At 57.2% G+C, this 19,676-nt stretch overlaps 7 protein-coding genes across 7 annotated transcripts; 3 read left to right on the forward strand and 4 right to left on the reverse strand.

Moving 5' to 3' along the window:
- Nucleotides 1-548: 548 nt before the first annotated feature.
- MYCTH_2300721 (glycosyltransferase family 41 protein) lies at nt 549-5,949 on the reverse strand. The gene is made up of 4 exons (XM_003661345.1): nt 4,290-5,949; nt 2,244-4,235; nt 1,564-2,176; nt 549-1,508 (listed from the first exon to the last, which is right to left on the reverse strand). The coding sequence occupies exons 1-4, from the start codon at nt 5,771-5,773 to the stop codon at nt 873-875; spliced, it is 4,725 nt and encodes a 1,574-aa protein (XP_003661393.1). The 5' UTR covers nt 5,774-5,949; the 3' UTR covers nt 549-872.
- Nucleotides 5,950-9,851: 3,902 nt separating this feature from the next.
- On the reverse strand, nt 9,852-11,167 carry MYCTH_2314521 (uncharacterized protein). Its single transcript, XM_003661346.1, has 5 exons — nt 11,110-11,167; nt 11,009-11,042; nt 10,767-10,887; nt 10,335-10,659; nt 9,852-10,232 (listed from the first exon to the last, which is right to left on the reverse strand). The coding sequence occupies exons 1-5, from the start codon at nt 11,111-11,113 to the stop codon at nt 10,219-10,221; spliced, it is 498 nt and encodes a 165-aa protein (XP_003661394.1). The 5' UTR covers nt 11,114-11,167; the 3' UTR covers nt 9,852-10,218.
- Nucleotides 11,168-11,584: 417 nt separating this feature from the next.
- MYCTH_2300729 (uncharacterized protein) lies at nt 11,585-14,534 on the reverse strand. The gene is made up of 6 exons (XM_003661347.1): nt 14,445-14,534; nt 14,171-14,371; nt 13,982-14,112; nt 13,145-13,922; nt 11,984-13,078; nt 11,585-11,909 (listed from the first exon to the last, which is right to left on the reverse strand). Exons 2-6 carry the CDS (start codon nt 14,261-14,263, stop codon nt 11,679-11,681), a joined length of 2,328 nt encoding a protein of 775 aa, XP_003661395.1. The 5' UTR covers nt 14,264-14,371; nt 14,445-14,534; the 3' UTR covers nt 11,585-11,678.
- A 632-nt stretch (nt 14,535-15,166) lies between these two features.
- Nucleotides 15,167-15,939, forward strand: MYCTH_2300733 (uncharacterized protein). Its single transcript, XM_003661348.1, has 2 exons — nt 15,167-15,746; nt 15,809-15,939. Exons 1-2 carry the CDS (start codon nt 15,596-15,598, stop codon nt 15,919-15,921), a joined length of 264 nt encoding a protein of 87 aa, XP_003661396.1. The 5' UTR covers nt 15,167-15,595; the 3' UTR covers nt 15,922-15,939.
- A 1-nt stretch (nt 15,940) lies between these two features.
- MYCTH_2300734 (uncharacterized protein) lies at nt 15,941-17,192 on the forward strand. Its single transcript, XM_003661349.1, has one exon. It carries the CDS (start codon nt 16,055-16,057, stop codon nt 17,051-17,053), a length of 999 nt encoding a protein of 332 aa, XP_003661397.1. The 5' UTR covers nt 15,941-16,054; the 3' UTR covers nt 17,054-17,192.
- MYCTH_2300736 (uncharacterized protein) lies at nt 17,193-18,256 on the forward strand. The gene has a single exon (XM_003661350.1). It carries the CDS (start codon nt 17,482-17,484, stop codon nt 18,064-18,066), a length of 585 nt encoding a protein of 194 aa, XP_003661398.1. The 5' UTR covers nt 17,193-17,481; the 3' UTR covers nt 18,067-18,256.
- A 24-nt stretch (nt 18,257-18,280) lies between these two features.
- Nucleotides 18,281-19,432, reverse strand: MYCTH_2300737 (uncharacterized protein). Its single transcript, XM_003661351.1, has 4 exons — nt 19,228-19,432; nt 19,000-19,157; nt 18,693-18,864; nt 18,281-18,622 (listed from the first exon to the last, which is right to left on the reverse strand). Exons 1-4 carry the CDS (start codon nt 19,254-19,256, stop codon nt 18,538-18,540), a joined length of 444 nt encoding a protein of 147 aa, XP_003661399.1. The 5' UTR covers nt 19,257-19,432; the 3' UTR covers nt 18,281-18,537.
- Nucleotides 19,433-19,676: the final 244 nt, after the last annotated feature.

The following is a 19,676-nucleotide window of genomic DNA, read 5'->3' on the forward strand; positions in this document are numbered from 1 at the left end:
AGGAGGAGGAGGAGAAGGAGAAAGAAGACAACGGAAAAAGGCGCCGAAACAGAGAGAGAGGCGAGCATCGATAACAAAACCAGGTAGGTATCTATCCCAGTGCCGTGCCGCGCCATGCCGTTCCCATTCATCCATATCATCCATCCCCCCCCTTTGCTCGCTGACCAAGACCAGACCCCTCTGTCGTCCTCCTAGCCAGTAGAAGTTGTATATGTACATCTTCATCAAAGGCAACCGAGCCAAAAGAGACAAAAGAAGAGAAGAAGCACCGTGCCCATCAATGCCGTGTCATCAATGCATGTACCGCTCAAGCGTAAAACCTTTTCCCAAGCAAATAGGAAGCAGACCATATACCCTCTCCTGTGCGCAAGGTGTCCCATTTTCCTGCCCTCAAGACAACACCAACAACGCCATGCAAACGCAGCCCTACTGGACTCAGAATGAGCAGAGCCGAGAACCATAGTGATCTAAGAAGGTGCAAGAAGTAATGTCCCAGACAATAGCTCTCGCTTGACCGGGCTTCCCACCCCATGACCCCTCGAGGAGTAAACCAGATCTTCCTCGTGAAAAAAAAGGAACCCCAAGACAAAGAGGAGAGATAAACAACAACCGAAATCAACGCTACCATAGCCAGCAAACAAACCAAGGTCTAAAAATGTAGCCTCCAGTTTGTCCGGCCGTGGGGACACGCCGGCCCTCTCCCCATGAGACACAGTACCCGAGAAAAAGAAAAGTTAATAAAACATGACACATGAACACCATTCTCATCCACACACACACTCCTCCTCTCTGGTCTCATGAATGGGCACTGAAAGCTAAAGCCAATGAAGCCAAAGCAGATTGCATGCACCATACACCTTGACCAGCCCTCGTCAGAGATATATATCACCACCCTCGCCTCTCTCCCACCGGCCCCAGGCGATCTCATAGGCCTCCTCCAGATCCCGAACCCAGCGCCGCGTGTCGAAAAGCGCACAGGTCCACTTAGCGTCAAACAGCAGCTTCCTCAGCTCTGCTAGCCGCCCCACCGCCTCTCTATACTCCCCGCCGCGCGGCCGATATGTCATGCCATTGGCGAGCCTCACCGCAAACTCCTCGTATTCGGCCTCGTCCCGCGCAATGAGTTCGCGCGCGGCCTGCTCGCCCGCCTCGCCCTTGGGCAGCGCGCCCTTGAGGATCGACGCCGCCATGCGCGAGCACATCTTGTACTCGTAGCGCGGCAGCGTCAGCAGCGGCGTGTTGGACCACAGGATGTCGGCCGCCGTCGTGTGCGCGTTGCACTCGGGCGTGTCGAGAAACAGGTCACAGACGCGTGCCCGGGAGATGTGCTGCAGCTTGGGCGCCACGTCGGTGAAGATGATGCGGCTGGCGACGCCCTCGCCGCCCCAGTCGCGTGCGGTGCGCCGGAGGTGCGTCTCACCGAGCTCGGGGAAGCGGAGGAGCCAGAGATATGCCTTGGGCGCGGCCGCGAGGATGCGCAACCAGGATCGGAACGTTGTTGGGTCAATCTGACCAGTGTCAGCAGGAGTGGAATCGTGCTCGCCCATGGTGCCACAGACATACCTTGTAGAGCTGGTTGAAGTTACCTAGGAGAATGGCGTCGTCTGGGAGGTTGGGGAACAAGTCCTTCCGCATCTTCCACCGTCTCCGTTGCTCCTCATCCCACGTCAAATTCCGCTCGTCGTGGCCGTCAGCCGACTGCGCATGATCGCAGCAGAAGAACGTGTCACGGCAGAAGATGATGTTTTCCGAATAGATCCAATCCTCGGCCTCGGCGTCAACCTCGTCGCGGAAGACATCCTCCAACGTCAGGTTGCTCCGGTGAGGACGAAGTGCCGATGGCGGGATAGCCGTCGTATCAGCCAAGAGGTAGTCACACCACTCGGCACCCAACGTACCGGCGAAACCCATAAACGACATTTGAATCGGAGCCGGGCGGGCGGCGAAGATCTCGTTACGCGCTCCGCGAGTGTAGCCATTGAGATTGACCAGAATGTGAATCTTGTCTTGGACAATCTGCTGAACCAGCCTGTCCGGGGAATAGGTGCTCACATCCCGGAAAACCGGCGCCTCGCGCTCAATTTGCTGGCGATGAATAGACCCATCGCTCGCCGTCGTGGCGTAACAAAAGGCCTTGACACGTTTCGGATTGTGCATGCCAAATACGGATTGCATCCTGGGGCGGTTAGAGTCACAGGATAAACCACAGGTTTGTCTCAAAAGGGATTGGGAAGGGGACTCACAGATGTGCCAGGGGGTGGTTATTGAAGTCGGAGGAGACATATCCGACATTCAAATGCGGGTTCGGCGGATCCGGAGGTTCGTAAACGACAGCTGGAATCCACGGTGACCGGAGCGTCGAGAACGATATCCTCAACGCATTTCGCTGAGAAATCTTTCGGACATCTTTCGCAGGCAAGGGGCAAGTGAAGGTATGGAAGGGCAAAACCGTCGGTGCTGATGGGACTGAAAGGCTGGCCGGGGGCTTCGGCCGGCGATACCCCGTAGGTGACGGGGTGCCCTTGATGTGTTTATCCTGATACCAACAGCGCATGGCGGCGACCGTGGAGCGTTCGATGAGGCGGAGAACCCGATATCCCTCACCTGGCAAACCAGCCCATTTTCGGAGCTCGGCCTCCAGGTCGAGGGACGCATCCGTGACACTGGCCCCTGCATCTCTCAGTTCGGCGGCCAGCTGACGTATCGACTGCTCCTGCAGAACTCCACAGCCCCATGTCGAGGATTCCTTCAGCTGGCGTCGCACAATGTCCACCACGCGCTTCATCAATCCGCTGCCCTGACCCTGAGTTTTCCCGTCGAGGAGCATGCCTTTCTCGTCCACATGCCACCGGTCGTATTTACCGCCCGCAAGCAGGACGCCACCGCGACCCCTCCAATCACAAACCGAGTTGAGTGCGGTCGATAAACCGCAAACGGCCTCCGCGAAATCCGGATTTGCGGCAACGGCGCGCTGGTAGTATTTGATGGCGTCGCTAACCCGTCCCCTGTCCTTGACTGCGTTGGCGAGATTCGTCAGGGCGATGTCGAAGGTCCCGTCGCAGGCGACGGCCTGCTCGTACATTGAGATGGCCATATCCAGTTGGCCAATGTCCTTCAAGAGGCTGCCCAAGTTGGTGTGGAGGTGGACATGGTTCGGGTCCAGTGTGAGGCCGTACTGGTAATAGGCAAGTGCAAGCGCTAGCCCACTACCGGGGACGATTCCAGGAACGCTCGCGGCAAGGCTCATATCGGAGGGAGAAAGATACTGCGCCGGTGCGGTCTGTTGAACACCAGCGAGGAGGATTCCTACATTGTTGGCAGTTGACGGGCTCTCCTGCAGTGACAGGGATAGGTAGTACAGGGACAGGATGTCCCCGACGCCGGCGGGATGGCGGATGATTCCAGAGGACGGCCCGCTGTTCGACATGGCGTCTTGATAGATCTTCGCCAGAGACAGCAGGGAGTTGCTCGTCGTTGCCACTACGGATCTCTTGTGAGCTCCCTCGGGCACGTACTGAAGCCCAGGCAACTGGCCGCGAGTGGAGGCGAAGACGACCTGTGCCGTAAGCTTTGCTTTGTCCGGGGGAAGTAGCAGCGGGGCGGATAGGTCCTCCTGGGTAGAGGTTAGGCGTTGTCCCGATCGGGGATCCACGGGCGCCAAGACGGCTTGTATCCTCTTGATGAGGCCTTTGATGCCCTGCTTATGTTTCCCGGCACTGATCATCACAACCTCCTCGAACGCGTCGGACGCGCGGTCGACGTCCTTCAGGGAGTACAACATGTTCCCCTTGGCGTGAATAAGCAAGACCATGCGGCCGTTCTCGCTTCCCGGGATGCGGTAGCCACTGGAGCCGAACCCGGGCAACTTCCGGTCCTCGGTCATGGCGACAAATCGCTGTTCTGGGCTGTCGATGCTATCGGCATCCAAGACGTAAGAGTCCGGATCTGACTCGGCCAGTGTCACCGGGGAAGCGATCTCCGCCTCGCTGGCAGTCTCGCTGGCCTGGTCCCGGGAGACGTCTGATTCCGATATTCTCAAAGACCGCTGGACGAACTCGATCGCCTTCACTGCTGCCGCATTCCTCTGAAGAGAGCATAGGAGACTGACGAGATGCTCCACCGCTTCCAGGTAGCTCGGGCGTAACTTGACTGCCTTCCACCAGTGCTGCTCCGCTTCCTCAAGCCTGTTCAGGCAGTATAGGGTCGCGGCCATGTTGGAGATGGCTTCAACATGGCTGGTGTAGTGGTTAGTGAGCTGCAGTACCAGACAACATGCGGCGGGTACGTACCTGGGTTCAAGGCTGACAATCCGTCTGAACCACTCCATCGCCTCTTCGTAGCGCTCCAAGCCGTAGTGAAGGCACCCTCCCAATAACATTCCATCAATCCACTTCCAGCCGCTTTGCTCGCAGAGATTAGATAACATGTCAAGTGAAGCCTTGGCGTTGTGAACAGGCGAGCTCAGCTCGTATGCTCGCTGGGGATTGTGGCCGTGGGCAAACATGCGCGCCGCTGCCTCATTTTGGGCCATCCGTTGCATGTAACTTGCTGCTGGGTCCGAGAAGGCAGATAATGACTGGGCCTGGCCTCCACTGCCGGCGGGGGCGGTCGAGGGTTTCGGATATACCATGATCTTGGAGGTTGGTCTTGACATTGAGACGAAACGTCCATCTTGTACCCCTCTTGTGTGTGTGAGGTGGATCAGGAGATCGTTGTATGCCTTGTGGGCGCTCTGCAGCGCCCGCTCCTTGAACCGAGTCGGCGAGCCTACCTCGTCGAGGGTGGCGCCCTTGGCGAGATGTGCCGTGCCAGGCATCATCGGCATGAGGTTACGCCCAGCATGTGCAACATGCTGCGCCATGTGGCCGGGTCCATAACGAGCGAAGCCATCGTCGAGAGGGTGACCCCGCATGGACGGGCCAAAATACCGTGCCTGTCCCGATCCGGGGGCATTGGGCAATCCGTGGGGGATAGGGGCCTGAGCTGCCATGAACGCGCCGTCGACGGAGTTCTGCATGGGGTAATTATTCGCAAGCGGTATCATTGTTTGGTAGCCGAAACTGCCATCCCTCCAGACGGCAGGCTGTTGATAGCCGCCGGGGCTGTACACTGTTTGCGAAAGTGACTGCTGATACCCCTGCCCGAGTACTGGCTGCATTCCGGGAACGGCATGGTAGGTGTGCTGGGCCGCAGGCTGCAGAGAGTTGACGCGGTCTCCTATACTGGGATCCAGCGATGAGTTCGGCGTGGGCATCCCCCATCCTCTCGGCGGCCCGGCGCGGCCGTTCATAGCGTCCACACCGTGGTTGAACTTGGCTGTGGGTACGGGTGCCGAGTACGCCCAGGGACCTGCTAAGGGTTGTTGAAGCATACCGCCCGCAGCCTGGTTGTTAGGTGCTTCATGAAGAACGGAGGCTGGATACGTCTCGGATGAACCAGGCACAATCATGTGCTTTGGTGGCGGGGGACCTGAGGCCAGGTGAGTTAACGAGCCGTCGTACCCATTGTCGATGGTCCCGCTAGGGGTTTTCCGCCGAAGGGAGTGTTCGGCTTGGTCATGGGCGTGCAACCGCGTAAAAGACGTTGTGATGCGGTGCAGCTCTGGTGCATGTTGGGCATTGCGGATGGCCACAGCACGCGGTGTCGAGTCCGAGCTGTACGGAGAAGGTGGCTGTCGTGAAAGATGATGGGACCCATGATGGTGATGTGGTGGATAACCCGGCTTCAGGTGGCCCTGGTGAGACCCAAGGAAATCGAGCGGCGGCTGCACCATTGGGTGCATCTGTACGAGGAGGGGCAACATCGTAAGACGGTCATCAAGCCGGCGAACGGGGCTGCCGAATGGGAAAGAAGAGGCTCGTCGTGCGACGAAATGGCGAATCGAAAATCAGATTAATGAGCGACTGGAAAAATCAATAGCGCCCCGGTGCAAAATCAGGCCGGTTTCTTCATTGCCCTATGCGTGTTAGAGCGTCATCCCGAGATGTTGTTGTTGTTGTCGTCGTCGTCGTCGTCGTTGGTGCCGAGTACGATACCGTGAATGAAGAGTTTCATCTAACACTCAGCCTTCGAGAACCCGGTGCTCCATCTAGGCAATGGCGAGAGACAGAGCGGAGGCACAGACCCAGCCAATGCCGCCCGGAACTCTCGACCATGCAAGCCGCGTGTCGATTCGCGAATCTATGTTCCGTAGTTCGCAAGTCGAGAATCAGTCGAGCTTTCGGAAGTGCAACTTTGACTCTGTTGCTATCAACAACAGCGCACCAACACCTCGGCTCCACCTCTCTCGACGGTCTCAACGTCCTTTCTTGAAGGTGGGTGAACAGATCCCGGCGGAGTCGAATGTGGAGATGGGAGTCCGTTTGTTAAAGAGACTTGGCCCGGATTGAAGAGGCAGGCCGGGAAGGAGGGGCGCAGTAGCGGGCGGGGAACTTTGAGAGGTTGACGTGCCGATGGTGCCTGGGATGAAAAGCGGGAAGCTGCGCTAGCAACGGGCCCAATGATATTTCAGGCCGTGCTTCCTTTTAGTACGCTCAATCTGTGGCTTTCCAGCCAGTTCTGACGTTGTTGACAACCGATGGCACCTTGCCAGTTAGAGAGCAACCTGACGATAAAAGAGATGGGGGCGTGGGCCTGTTTTTGATGGATCGAAAAGTGGAACAGCGCCCGTCTCAAAGCCAGGCGGTGCACGACAGGCTGCGGGCTTGCCCGGGCCGTGGATACAGGGCACGGATAGCTGTTTATACGGGACGCCCCCCCTACAAGAGAGTATGGATTGTCAGGTAAGGTAGGTACCGAACCCAGGCTCGTGGGGGCGCTAAGGCCCATGCTGCAGCTCCATGCAGCAATACCTGGCTCCCGGCCGAACAATCACAGCTGGCCTAGCGCCTCGCGCCAATCTTGGGGATGCCAACCATCTCCAGTTAAAGTGCGTTGGGCGACGCCATGTCACCCACCCGGACATGGGTTGCATCCTGGGGTGTGCTTCCTTTCATCAATACCGGTGCAACTCACCGATGCTATAAACTTGATTCAACCCCGCCACCAGGTTGCGAGATGAATGTGATAGGTAGCGCAGCCCCGTACCGCATTGTTCGTTTTCCTGCCACGCCAATTGTGCGACGCGGCGAGGCAGATCATAACGAAATACTTTTTTTTTGCGGTGTCTTGCTGTGTGACTGCCGCCCCTCCCCCACCCCCCCTTCCCCAAATGGAACTGCAAGGGTCGCAGTCAGACAGGCAGTCAGACATGCAGCACCACAGATCCATCGGTTCCGCTCTCAAGAAGAGCATGGAATATGCTTCGTGTAGGCAGTCCAATCAAGCAAAATACACCCTGAATCTTGTAGCTACATTTTACCTAGGGCAATCTAATGTTCACTGCCTCTAACTAAGTGGCCGTCAATTTTGCGTACGTCATTTGATTCCTGCGTACCCAATAGACAACCCGCATGCATCATAACGTTATGGAAAGCCGGGCAAGTCATAACAAGCAGTTTTCCATCTCGCGGCTTGTTACATAACCTCCTGTAGCAGGCCGATCAGAGACTTGCATGCTCTCTCACGCCAGGAGCCTGATCAGTCGCCCAACCAGTACGAATGATTCGACCGGTTGCCCCACGGATTTCCGATCAGCGCGCTGAGAAGCAGCCTCTGGATATCCAAGTCATACTTCTCGCTTCCATTCGAGCGTGACAAGCAGGCCAAGCAGCCATCTGGACGCATGAGCGAAAGAGGGTGTCTCGCCCGGACATACATGTACAGTACAACGGTGGAAAGGAAAGGCGAGCGAAGGGAGCAATCACTTTCCACGCTGCAGGACGTTGTGAGTGGACTGACTGGCAGTAGGCCGGGGGCACGCCGCTCGCTTGGCCGCAGGCCGACCTGAACGGCTGACCGGCATGGGATGGCCCACACCCCCCCTTCTTTTCTCACACCCCCCGGCCGCCTGCCTGCGTGGCCTTGTTGTTCCCGCCCGAGTCCCCAGATTCCTTCTTCCCTTCCCTTGGCTTGCTTGCAGGTAGCTATTTATCATTCCGAGCCGCGTGTGCTCTACAAGCAATGCAGTACACTACGAAGTGTTTCCAAGTAACCACCACTCATAAGAAAAAAAAATCGAAGGGTACAACACATGCGGCCGGGCCGTAACGGGAACACGAACAGTTGGCGTTTCGGCATTTTCTTATCCCTGGATCTCTATGCCGCCTCTTCAAAGGTAACCGGATTCGCAACAACCCTCCAACATCAAATGATTTTCGAGAAGCCCCCCTGCTGCGGGAAGGGATGGGGTGGGGACGCAAACGGCTGCAACGCGGCAGCCAAGACACCAAGCACCTAAGCCTGAGCTCAGTGGCTCGAGGGTCCTACTTGTCCGCTACCAATTGTAGGAACCAGAACTCAGCAGGCAGACTTCTCAACGAACATAACCTACGAGTATGAGGATGCCATGGGACTTGATCGTGCGCCCCGGAACTCAGATCCTCCCGTTCTCGCCTCATCCATTTCTCCATGAAGACAAACCCGCCATTTTGCGCAGTACTGTACATAGTTAAGCCCCCTCCTCCACACCCCCCTCCACACCCCGAGGACAAAGCAGCGGCGACGTCAGCGAAGATCAGCGGCACATGACGTGCCGACCGTCCAAACTGACAACGATCTCGCCGTAGCCCTCCAACAACGAGCAATCGACCTACACTTTAGTGTATGTACAGTACGCTACGGAATATAGATAGCCGCTCCCGAGAAGGAGGTAGCCGCTCCATGTTGCAGCAGCAGCAGCAGCAGCAGCAAGCCGTTGATCGGATTTCGAAGAAGCGAAGAAGAAATGATTACGCAGTATCAGCACAATTCTTGTTCCTGACGAACAGGCAGACCCATGCACCGCACCCATCAACTGTCCCCACCTGATATTCTAATCCATTCTACCTTTGCCCTCGTATACATCTCGCCTCTTCCTCGGACCCAGAGTTCGGCACCGGCGGTAAGTACGGATTTTTTTTTTCAGCGTAACAAGCGACGGCAATCAACCGAAACCCACTGTGTATGGCGACGCCTCATTTTGCTTCCTCTCACTTTAAAAATAGAAGGGCGAGGCGGTATGTATGTAGGCATGTAGAGTATGCATGATGCAAGCTACAGTTACACGTTCCATACACACACGATTGTGCGTGCATCGATAACCAGCCTGAATACACTACAACAGGAGCTTCGACCAAGATGTCTCCGTGATGTCTGCTTTGGCTACAGTGTGCGGAGGAGTTAACCTGCTTCCCCCAAACAAACCGGGAAGAGAGAGCTAAGAAAGCAAGTCGTTGCGGGACATTTGTTGGACATTTGTGGTGGTCTTGTCTACCTATTGTAGGGATCGCAGCCGCCCTGCCCGACGAATATTACCGGGATGGGCGAGACCCGAGACAAGACACTCTGTGTTGTATGTACGACGTATGACATCAATCGGGAAAACGGGAGTAAGAAATTCGGAATCATCCTGGAGTGTGCAGTCTGGCCACAGCCCCGAACGCGCTGCTTTGCTTTGATAGTTCGGCTGCTAAGCCGCAGCCAGTCTATCTGAAGAAATGTAGAAGAGGAGCATCAATTTGTGGAAAAGACGACAAGACTGACGTGAGGCATGCCCGGAAACACAAAATCGTACGCTCCAGACTGGCGCTACATATTGCGGGCCCAGAAGCTATGGAGAAGCCCGGCGGCGCGGTCTCTCAGTACCAAATCAGGGCAAAAGCTGACACACAGCTGCCGGGCAGTAATTTCAGGCGGAAAAAGGAGAGAGATGTCGACCTGGAAGATGGACCTTGACTTCCATAGCACCAAAAAGTGCCAACGAAAGCCATGGTGAGTAATCGGACGCCACGTTAATTTAATCTTCCTGAGCACAAAGAGCCGAATTGACCATGGAGAGCAGGTCGGTCCGGAGTGAACAGCCAGGGATTAAAATTCGGGGTCGGAATTTCTTCTTCATCCAGAGAGCTGAAGAAATAGGGTTAGGTGGGTCACACTTCGTACCCAAAGGGACAACCTGCAGCAAAACCTCCCCTCGGTCCACGCAGCAGGAGCCGAGCTCTGGCTAAGACGCCCACACTCGGCCATGAAATCGTTCTTTTGATTTGATTTGCCGTTGTTTGGCAAGCCTGGTGTAAAGCAAGCCCTGAACTCCTAATCACATGCCAAGAATTCCCAAACCGACCTTCATTGATGACGAGTTTATTCCTCAGGAACTGTAATCTGTTAGCCGGCCGCTTGCTCCTGGTGTGCCCTGCGGCAGCCGCGACAGAAGTCGAGGGGAAAGGTATTCTCAGCAGAAAGGAGGGCAAACGTACTGTCGATCTCGCCCGCCTCAATCGCATCGCTGATAGCCTTGGGACTCTTGCCGTCCACCTGGCAGCCGATGCTGAAGGCAGTGCCCAGAATCTCCTTGACTGTGCCCTTCAGCTCCTTGGAGAAGGACTTGAACCTCATCGTCCTCGCAATATCAATGATCTCATCCAGGGAAACCGACTTGTTGTGCTTGATGTTCTTCTCCTTCTTCCGGTCGCGGGGGGGCTCCTTGAGCGCCCGGATGATGAGCGAGGATGCTGTGGGAACGACCGAGACTTGGGCTTGACGGTTTTGGATGGTGAGCTTGACCGTCACGCGGAGACCCTTCTGCAACACCCGTCGCGCGAGATCGCGAATCGTTAGAAGAATCCCATGCTTCCGATTTGATCTCCCAGCTCGAGAACCGGGGGGAGGAGGGGTTGGTTGCATCATACCCAGTCACCAGTGGCCTTGGCGATATCTTCACCGACCTTCTTCGGCGAGAGACCCAGAGGACCGATCTTGGGGGCAAGAGCCGAAGAGGCACCGACCTCACCACCGGTCGCCCGGAGGTGGCTGTGGCATCGTCGTCAGTTTCCAGCTTGTTCTCGACGTCTCTGTACATGCGGGGTTGGGGGGCGCGCTCGCGAGTCGTGGATGATCGGGAACGGGGTAAGGAGGGCCATTGAAAGCGTACATGATCTTGACTTCGTTGGGGTCGAACTTGGGAGCTGCAGGTTGCGAAAAGTCAGCAGCCCGGACGATTCCAAAAGCAGCGATTGGGCAACAATGACTTACGCATGGTGACGGCTGGTTGAGAGAAGGACGGACTCGGGTGGTGTTGGTTGGGAAGGGGGTGCAGCCGTGCCGAGTATCAAGACAGCGAAAACACAAAAAAATCGCAGTTGTGGGTTTTTCCGCCTGCCCTAAGATTATTGGGTGGTGTGGCTGGAAAATTCTCGAGTTAAGCGGGGCAGAGAGGAATAGCCACAGCTCAATTGGAGGGGAACAGATCCAGCCACAGCAGGTCCCAGTCGGCGCCGGCCAATTGAGCAAAACCAACGTGCACTCTTTAACACTACGTTTCTTTCGAGGTCATTCCGACGATGCAATCAACCTGGCAAGGTCAGTCGGAAACCGCAGACTGCATCTGGCTTGCGAATACTGTATTGACTTATAAATCCGACGCTCTTACACCACGCGATACCTACTCTAAACATGCCAACTGGACAGATAGTTCCGGGTCCCCTATTCTCAACCTTCCCACCTCGTGACGCTCTCTCTCCTTCACAACCAAACACCCCCTTCCCCCCCCCCCCCCACCTTTGGTCTCGCAGCCCAGACGCATCCAAGATCTAGTTGGTTATCTAATTTGTGCCGCTCACCGCTAGCTTCATGAGATGCTCCATGAATGTTTGCAAAGACACATCGTCGGTAAAGATGGTCTGCGCGCTCTGCGCACCAACCCCACCATAGGCTCCGGCGCCCGAGGTATGTGTGGTTGACGGGTTGAGCTTGGACAGCAAGAAACGCGCCTGCGAGCCGCCGTGATCACATACAATGAAGCGTGGCAGAGGGAAGCGGTCGGTGATGAGATCCTGGTGACAATGTTAGTGCTAGGCTTTTTCTTTCGGAATCCTTTGGGAGAAAAAGTGAAGGGGGGTAATCTCACCCTGGCATCCTCCTTTGGCTGCTCGAGGAGAGCAGCAAAGTTCTCATAGCCCTCTTGATCCTGGTAGCCTGCCTTCCTCCACTCGGCAATCGTCTCGCCGTGGAAGATGAGAATGTGGAAGAAGGTGTCGAGGAGGAGGATGTGGGTTGGTTGGATGGACGTGGAATCCAGCAGCACCGGCTGTCCGCCCTCCTGGTCGAAGGTGTAGGAGTCAAGCGTGGGTTGAATCATGATCAGCGAGTTGCTGACGTCCTCGTGGTTGAGCACGTGCCTGTAGAAGGCTGTCTCGTCGGGCGAGTTGTTGAAAACTTGCAAGAACTGACTTCTCCGCAGGTGGAACATGAACTGGGGGTACAGGGTAAAGTTCTTCTCGAGGCGGAAGGACGACGGGTCGTCCTTGCGGTAGTCGGCAAATCTCGAGCAGAGCCTGATGAGCATCCTGTCCACCCAGCGGAGGACATCCGGGCTATCATCGACCTCGGCCTTGAAGACGGCGATTCTGGACATCAAGACAGCCGCGGCTTCTTGGTCGAAGGATTGCGCAACGGCCGGGTCGCCGGCTGGCCCGCTGAGGTTCCTGGCGATCGTGGTGACGCGGAGGTGGTACTGGCCGGACGAGTGTTGATAGTAGGTCAGGAATTGTATCATGCCCTTCTGGGGGCTCTGCTGGTGCTGCGAGGGGCCGCCCTGGGCAATCTCAAAGTAGATGCCGTAGCTGGATCTGGGGTCGATGCCGCACATCTTCCAAGAGCAGGTGTTGCCGATGCCGCACTCGGTCTCGCCTACCGAGGTTGACTTCTTGTTCAAAGACACGGCATGGCCGATAAGGCCCGTGACTTTCAGCTCCTTGGTTGTCAGAACCTCGAGCACAGCATTGAAGCCCATCAGGAGGTTATCGTCGCCGTCCTTCTCGAAGATGCGGATGAACGACTGCTTGAACATGGAAGAGGTAAAGCTGTCCGTCAAAATCATGTGGCCGCCGGTCGAGTTGCAGAGCCCTTTCATCTCCAAGAGACCGACTTGGTCGAGGCAACCGGCGAAGATGTCAATGGTGTGGCCATTGTGAGCGGTCCTCTTGGCGAGGTTGTCATAAAACTGCCATCGTTCGTGTCAGTTTCGCTACTGCCCGCCACTCCGTCCAGACGTCGGCCATGCACATACCTTGAGCGCCTTCTTGTAGTACTTGACATTGTCGCGGTCGATGTCGTGATGCGACCGGATGGGTTCTCTCAGCTCGGGACCGACGACCATACCGGGGCCCTCAGTGGCCGGCCCGCCGGCGAAGAGCATGATGCGGCCGCCGGCGTTTTGGAAGGATGTCTCGAGCAAGCCGACGGCAACCGAGAGAGCCACGCCGGTGCAGCGCAGGTTTCTGCGGTCGCTGGTAGTCGGCCAGGGGTCCTTCTGCAGCTGCTCGAGGGCCTTGGTGAGCTGGAACTCGGCCTGAGCAACCGGCAGCAGGAACCGGGAGGCGGGTCCCATGGGCATGGGCCGGCCCGGCTGGTGGTGGGGAGGCATGCCCGGGCGCATGGCCGGCTGCACGAGGCCGAGCATCTCCTGAACCTGCTTGGCGGTGTACTCCTTGTTGCCCCTGAAGACATACGACTTGGCGCACTCGGTATAGCCAATCTCGTGGACCTGGGCCATGGTCCCGAACGTGATCAGGCCGACCAGCGCATTCTCAGGCAGCAGGCTCAGGCTCATGATGAGCGACTCCTTCAGGGCGGCCAAGCTGTCCTCCTCCTGACACGTGTCCACGACATAGAGGAAAATCGGCGGGCTCGGGGCGGGCCGCGACAGCCTGTACTCGATGGTCGTGTTGGAGGGATGCAGCTCGGGCGGGATGGCGTTGGCCGTGATGTCCTTGTAGTGCGGCGGGAGGGGGTTTCTCGAAAGACAGAAGGGGCAGATCCAAAGGCGGGCGCGGACGTCGACCTGGCTGTCCAAGACCGTTAAGCACTAGCGTATCTAGCAGGTTCGGACCGAGGCGGCGCCTACCAGAAAGGGTTCAGAACGGAGCGGCATGGCTGCTTGCAGGTGACGGGCTCAAACTGCAGCAGGGGAGTGTCGGGCTTCTCCTTGAGGGGCGTGTAGAGGGCGCCGATGGGGACGACCAATCTCGACGCTTCCTAGACATGCACCATCAGCATCCGAGGACTACCCGTCGTGGCATGCCGGCGGACTGACCATACGAGTGCTAGGAAACACGTTCCAGCTCAGGCGGACGCCATCGCGGTCCTCGACCTCGCCCCACTGCTCCTTCAGGGCGTCGTAGTCCATTGTGAGCTATATGAGTCGGTTTAGGTTTCGGGCCGTGAGTTTTGGTGTTGCGCTCCCGAGAGTTGAAAGAGGAGAAATAGTCCTCGTGGTGTGGTACGAAAGGTATATCTGGAGGCTAGTTATATGCAAGCTGTCATCAGCACCGATCGGTGGGTGGTCGAGCTTCGAAGTGGCGGCGCACCTTTTGCGAAAGCGACGGCGCACCAATGTCAGGGGCAGAGCGGTACCCAAAAGCTCGTCAAACGAGGATGGTGCTGGATCGGGTGGTCAATTGAGAGGGACCGCAGCTCCGTCAAGCAATGTTCAGGGAACAGGTGCTCAAGCCGCAGGATCTCGTGGGTGAGGTTGGTGCGCCGCTTTCGCTAGAAGGTAGGTTCCAAGCAGCTCGGGCACTGCCTAGGTTGTTGCTTCCCCCCCCAGTCTATGAAAAGGACAGGTTCCAGGTAGAGCGAGCCTAGGCCTTGTGGCGCATGGGTGTGGCTTGCCCAGCCTCAGCACTGACGATCCACAACCTGATCTCGAACCTGGAAGCCTGTGGCTTGTGTGATTCGGCATTTTCCACATCTCCAACAACTTCCACTTTCCAATCCGTTAGCACGACAAAGAGCTCATCGGACCACGAGCACAATGTTTTCGGATCCCGTTGTTTAACAAAAATTACAGTTAACATTTCTTTGCAAGCGTTAATCAAGGTTTGATATGCTCAATTAAATCACCTCAAGTTGGATAGATGATGTTGGTCTTTCCTGTTTTGCGCTCATTTCTTCTCTCGGGGCCACATGAAACTCCTAGGGTGAACTCTGAAGGTTGCCAAGTCTTCCGGCGTCATCATGCAGATTACAGACCTCAGCGGACATGTGCCCAAAGCCCTGAGCGATAAAGAGAATTGAACTAGGCTGTTCTCAGGCTCCTCTCCCTACGCAGCACTTAGAGCATTTTCGGCCAATGACGGGCATGTCCCTCCAAACGACTCCGGGGAGCCTTCGCCGGTGGCTGTCGACGCGAACTTGGATGGCGACATCTCGGGTAGTCAACAGTGTGATCCAGTACGTCTGGTTCTCAATCTTCTCGGGCTAGGCTGCCGCCTTCATGTACCGTTCTGCAAATGACCAATTCCTCAAGCCCAGATAAGCGCATCAGATCGTCATGTTGCATGCTACAAGATGATGGGGCGGCGAGCAGATGCACAAGCTTTGATGGAGGGACCGCTGTTGTTTGAGGGGTGGCCCCAAACCTTTCCTTTCCGCAGAGGAGCGCTCTTCTCGTGTCCCGCTATTCTTCTCATTATTACGTGGCACCATTAGATCAGATCCGTTGGGTCTCTTGGTTGCAATGCCCCGAAGCACGGTTCTAATACTTGCGGTGCTTTCCGCGTTTGCCAACGCCATACCCCAGTCTCACAGGCCGCGCTCGTTGCTCTCGTCGAGACAGGCGAACGGAGTCCCCGATAACTCGGTGTTCTTGAGAAGAGCACACCACGCCTGTGAGTCTGCTGCTGGGGTGCCGTTATCTCGTGCTTGATCCCATGGCTGACACGGGAAACAGCTGCTGTGCTGAACGGCCGCGTGTACATTGACGGGGGAGAGTTCTCCTATCAGGACAAAGATGGCGTTGCCTACGAGTACTGTACGACCGGCTCCTCCTTGGCGTCCGTCTAGGGCTGAATTACTGACATAACCCCTAGCCAATGCATTACTCTCGATCGATCTGACAAAGGACTGGACCAATGATTCTGTCCCCTTGATCTCGATCACCAAACCGCCCGGTGTGCCCAATCTCAGCCGCGGCGGCATGTGGGCTGCTCCCAGAGTGAGGACCTTATACACCGGGTTCGCCGGCACCAGTCCCCATTTCGGCGATCGAGCATTCTCGCCACAGGGGCTGTGGTCTTTCAGACGGGACTCGTCAGCAGGAGGCTCTTGGCAGTGCCTCAACGGGAGCACCGACGGGTGGTTCACGAGCCAACCGAGACCTCATCCGGGACAAGCGGCCAGCGGGCACGGCTACGGTTTCTTTGTGGGGGGTATGCCCGCATCGAGGACCCCCGTCGTGTCCCCATCGCTGACGCCGATGGTGACAGGGAACGGCACCGGAGACCAGCGACAGCCCGGCAACATGATCATCATGTACGGCATGTCCGACAAGAAGATCACAGTTATCGCCAACCACGGACCATCTGACTCCCGAGTCCCAACACATGCCGGGATTACCTACGTACCCAACTGGGGGAACCGCGGCATTCTCGTGGCCGTGGGCGGGTCCCAGGACAGGCGAGACAGCAACGAAGACAGCCTGGGGACGTTCCGGACCGTCCGAATCTACGACATCGACAAGCAGCGCTGGTACGATCAGCAGAGCACGGGGGACGTTCCGGACCCGCGCAAGGACTTTTGCTTCGCAGGGTCGCCGTCGAGCAATCGCACGCATGAGTTCCTAGTATACGCCGGCTGGGCCGGTCAGCTCGGCTCTGCTGCGGTGCCCTACGACAGCGCCTACGTACTGACGCTCCCCGGTTTCTACTGGGCCAAGGCAGACTATCCCCCCGCTCACCCGCGGCACGGCCTGAGTTGCAACGCGGTGGGGGGAAGCCAGATCTTAACCATTGGCGGCGTCGACACCGCGCAGGACGGCAACGACTCGTACGCCGCAGGCTTCACGACCCGGGACCCCTTCACTCAGGGCCTCGCGGTATTCGATCTGGGCGCCCTGGCCTGGAGTCCGGCCTACCGCGCAGGGCGATCCGCCCAGCCGCCGGCTCCAAGGTTCAGGGAGTACTACGATACCAAGTGAGCGCTCGACGTTCCGTGTGTGTGGTTCCCGGTTGTGTATACCGCATGCTAACCTCCTCCTTTCAACCAAGGGGCCAAGCTCCGGAACAGGGCTTCGCTAACTCAGACCTCCGTACGTTTCCAGTCCCACGCGCCCCTCTTTTTCCTTTTTTTATTCCTCCTCGCCCTTTCCACCTCATTGGTACACATTCCCCCTTCAAACAGGACCGCTAACCACCCCCTTTAGAAACCCTCTTCTCCCCTTCCAACTACCACCCCTCCCCCGACGACCCGTTCCCTTCAATCCACTCCTCCCCTTCCTCTTCCCGCCCCACCACGGCCGCCATCATCGGCGGTACCGTCGGCGGCGCCGCGGGGTTGGGTCTGGCGGCCTGGGCGATGATGTATCTTCGGCGACGCCGGCGGCTCCTCCGTCGCGAACAGCAGCAGATGGAGGACACGACGCACGCGAACGGCGGCGACACTCCCGCGTGCGACGACGGGCTCGAGGAGGGGGTGGTGATGGGCGCCGCCGCCGCTGCCACCACCGGGAGGAAGATGTCGCGCACCACCAGAGAAGGACGGGCAAATAGCGGCGTGGACGGGGACGGGGACGGTAGTGGTGGTAAAAAAAGCGGCGGCGGCGGCGGCGGCGGCGGTGTTGCTACTGATGGCGACGATTATTATGATCATGTTGTTGTTGATGATGACGGTAACGACGGCGACAAGTATGACGACGGCGGCGGGCTCTACCGCGGCGTGATCCCGACACGCGCAGCCATAGCCATCGCCGCCGCGAACCGGAGGCCGCTGCTGCTGCCACCGCTGCCACCGCAGCCGCCGCCGCCGCCGCTGACCACACCGGGGCCGGCCGAGTTGGCTTCGAGACCCGTGTGCGAGCTGGAGGCGGCCGGGATCGAGCCGCCGCCGTACGAGCTCGCGGGCGACTTGGCGGCGCCCGAGTCCCGGGATAATAGATCCCGGAGGGGTGCAGCCGGGGAGAGGGTTGGGGAGGAGGGGAGGCGGGAGGAGTAGATCGCGGCCGGATGTGTCGTTCGTCTGCTTCTGCATCTCCGTCAGTTCCGCGGATGTCGAACGGCGATTGGAATGAGGAGGTGAAGAAAGAAGGCGAGGGACGCTGCTGCGCGATGTGGACTTGGCGAGTAGGTTGGTCCGGTCAGAAGGCCTGTTGATTGTTATTATTCCCCCCCCCCCCCTTTTTTTTTTTTTTTTATTGGTTTTCTTATTTTTCCCCTCTTAATTTATACGAGAAAGGGACAAATGAAAGGCAAAAATGGCACGAGAAACGGGAAAGAAAACTACAAGCCGTCTCACTCAGAAGCTACGCGGCGCCGTGGCCATGTCCGTCCGTATTAGAAGTATTGGCAACTTTCATTACCTATGAACGACAAGACTTCTTGTCTCCCATATTCATACACAGACCCACAATGTACAGTCCACTCTCGATCAACATCCACGCTCCGCGCTCCTTACATCACTCGCTGCTTACCAGCCGCGCGCAAGGCTCAGAGCGGAATACGCAGAGGTGCCGATCAGCAGTAAGTTAATCAGAGAACCGACTGCCCCGCCCCTGATTGTTGTTAGCGAGACGGACGCTTCGATACCGGGAAGAGTACGGGAGGAAAAAAAAAAAAACCTACAAATGCCGACCATCCGGCCCCTTGGACGTGTAGCCAATGGCGTACAGGAGGCGAGAGGCGGACCAGGCGCCGCCCAGGGTCGCGGCGAAGGTGGGGTACTTGAGCCCCGAGATGAGCAAGGCGCCGAGGAACGGGGTCAGGTTCTCGGTGTAGTTGTTGTGGGCGCGTTGGGCTGCATTATGCCGGGTTTGGTCGGTCCGTTAGTGAGCGTTCCAACATTGGTTTCGCCCCGTATCATGCATACAGTAACAAATCGGGAGACACACACACACACGCCAAAGAAAAGGGGGGTTACAAGATTACGTACCGCAGTTGAAGGTGAAGGCCCTCGGGTCCTTCTCGGCCTGCTCGGCCGAGGCATAGGCGTTGGGGTACTTGATGGCGGCCGCCTTGCGGCTCTTGGCGGTCAACACCCCATGCACGACATTGACGACGAAGGTCGAGGTGGCGGCCAGAAGGACGTAGCTATAGGAACGGGGCTGAATTAGCACACGTACACAAGGTCATGAGGACATTGTTGGGGATATCTCCATACCCGTAATCGCTGGGAATGACAATGGCCATCTTGGCGGCGTGTTGTTGTTGTTGTTGTTGTTGTTGGCTCTGGACAGGCACGCTTTGTGTATTGACTAAAATCTGGTGTTTCCGGGTAACTAGGTGAAAACGCTCTAAGGGAAAGACTTGAGGGAAGAACGAGTCTGCGAGATGAAGAAGAGGAAACAAGTGCGACTTTTATGGTGGCGTGCTTGACACTCTCCCCGAGGTTTGCGGAAGAGGCACTAGTCAGATCATTTTATATAACAGCAACCGCGATCATGCCACGGTTTTCTGTTTTCTTCGGCAATGCGTCTTTGATACGTAACCAGCTTTGAAGCCTTGCAACAAGCGATCCCTGACTAGCCCCACGTTCGGCGTTCTAGTTGTGGGCGGGCCAATGAGCTGACGCTCTCCGGAGAACTGAGACTGTCCGAAGCCGGTGGAAAA

This window comes from Thermothelomyces thermophilus, chromosome 2, assembly GCF_000226095.1.
Source record: "Thermothelomyces thermophilus ATCC 42464 chromosome 2, complete sequence".
Classification (NCBI taxonomy): domain Eukaryota; kingdom Fungi; phylum Ascomycota; class Sordariomycetes; order Sordariales; family Chaetomiaceae; genus Thermothelomyces; species Thermothelomyces thermophilus.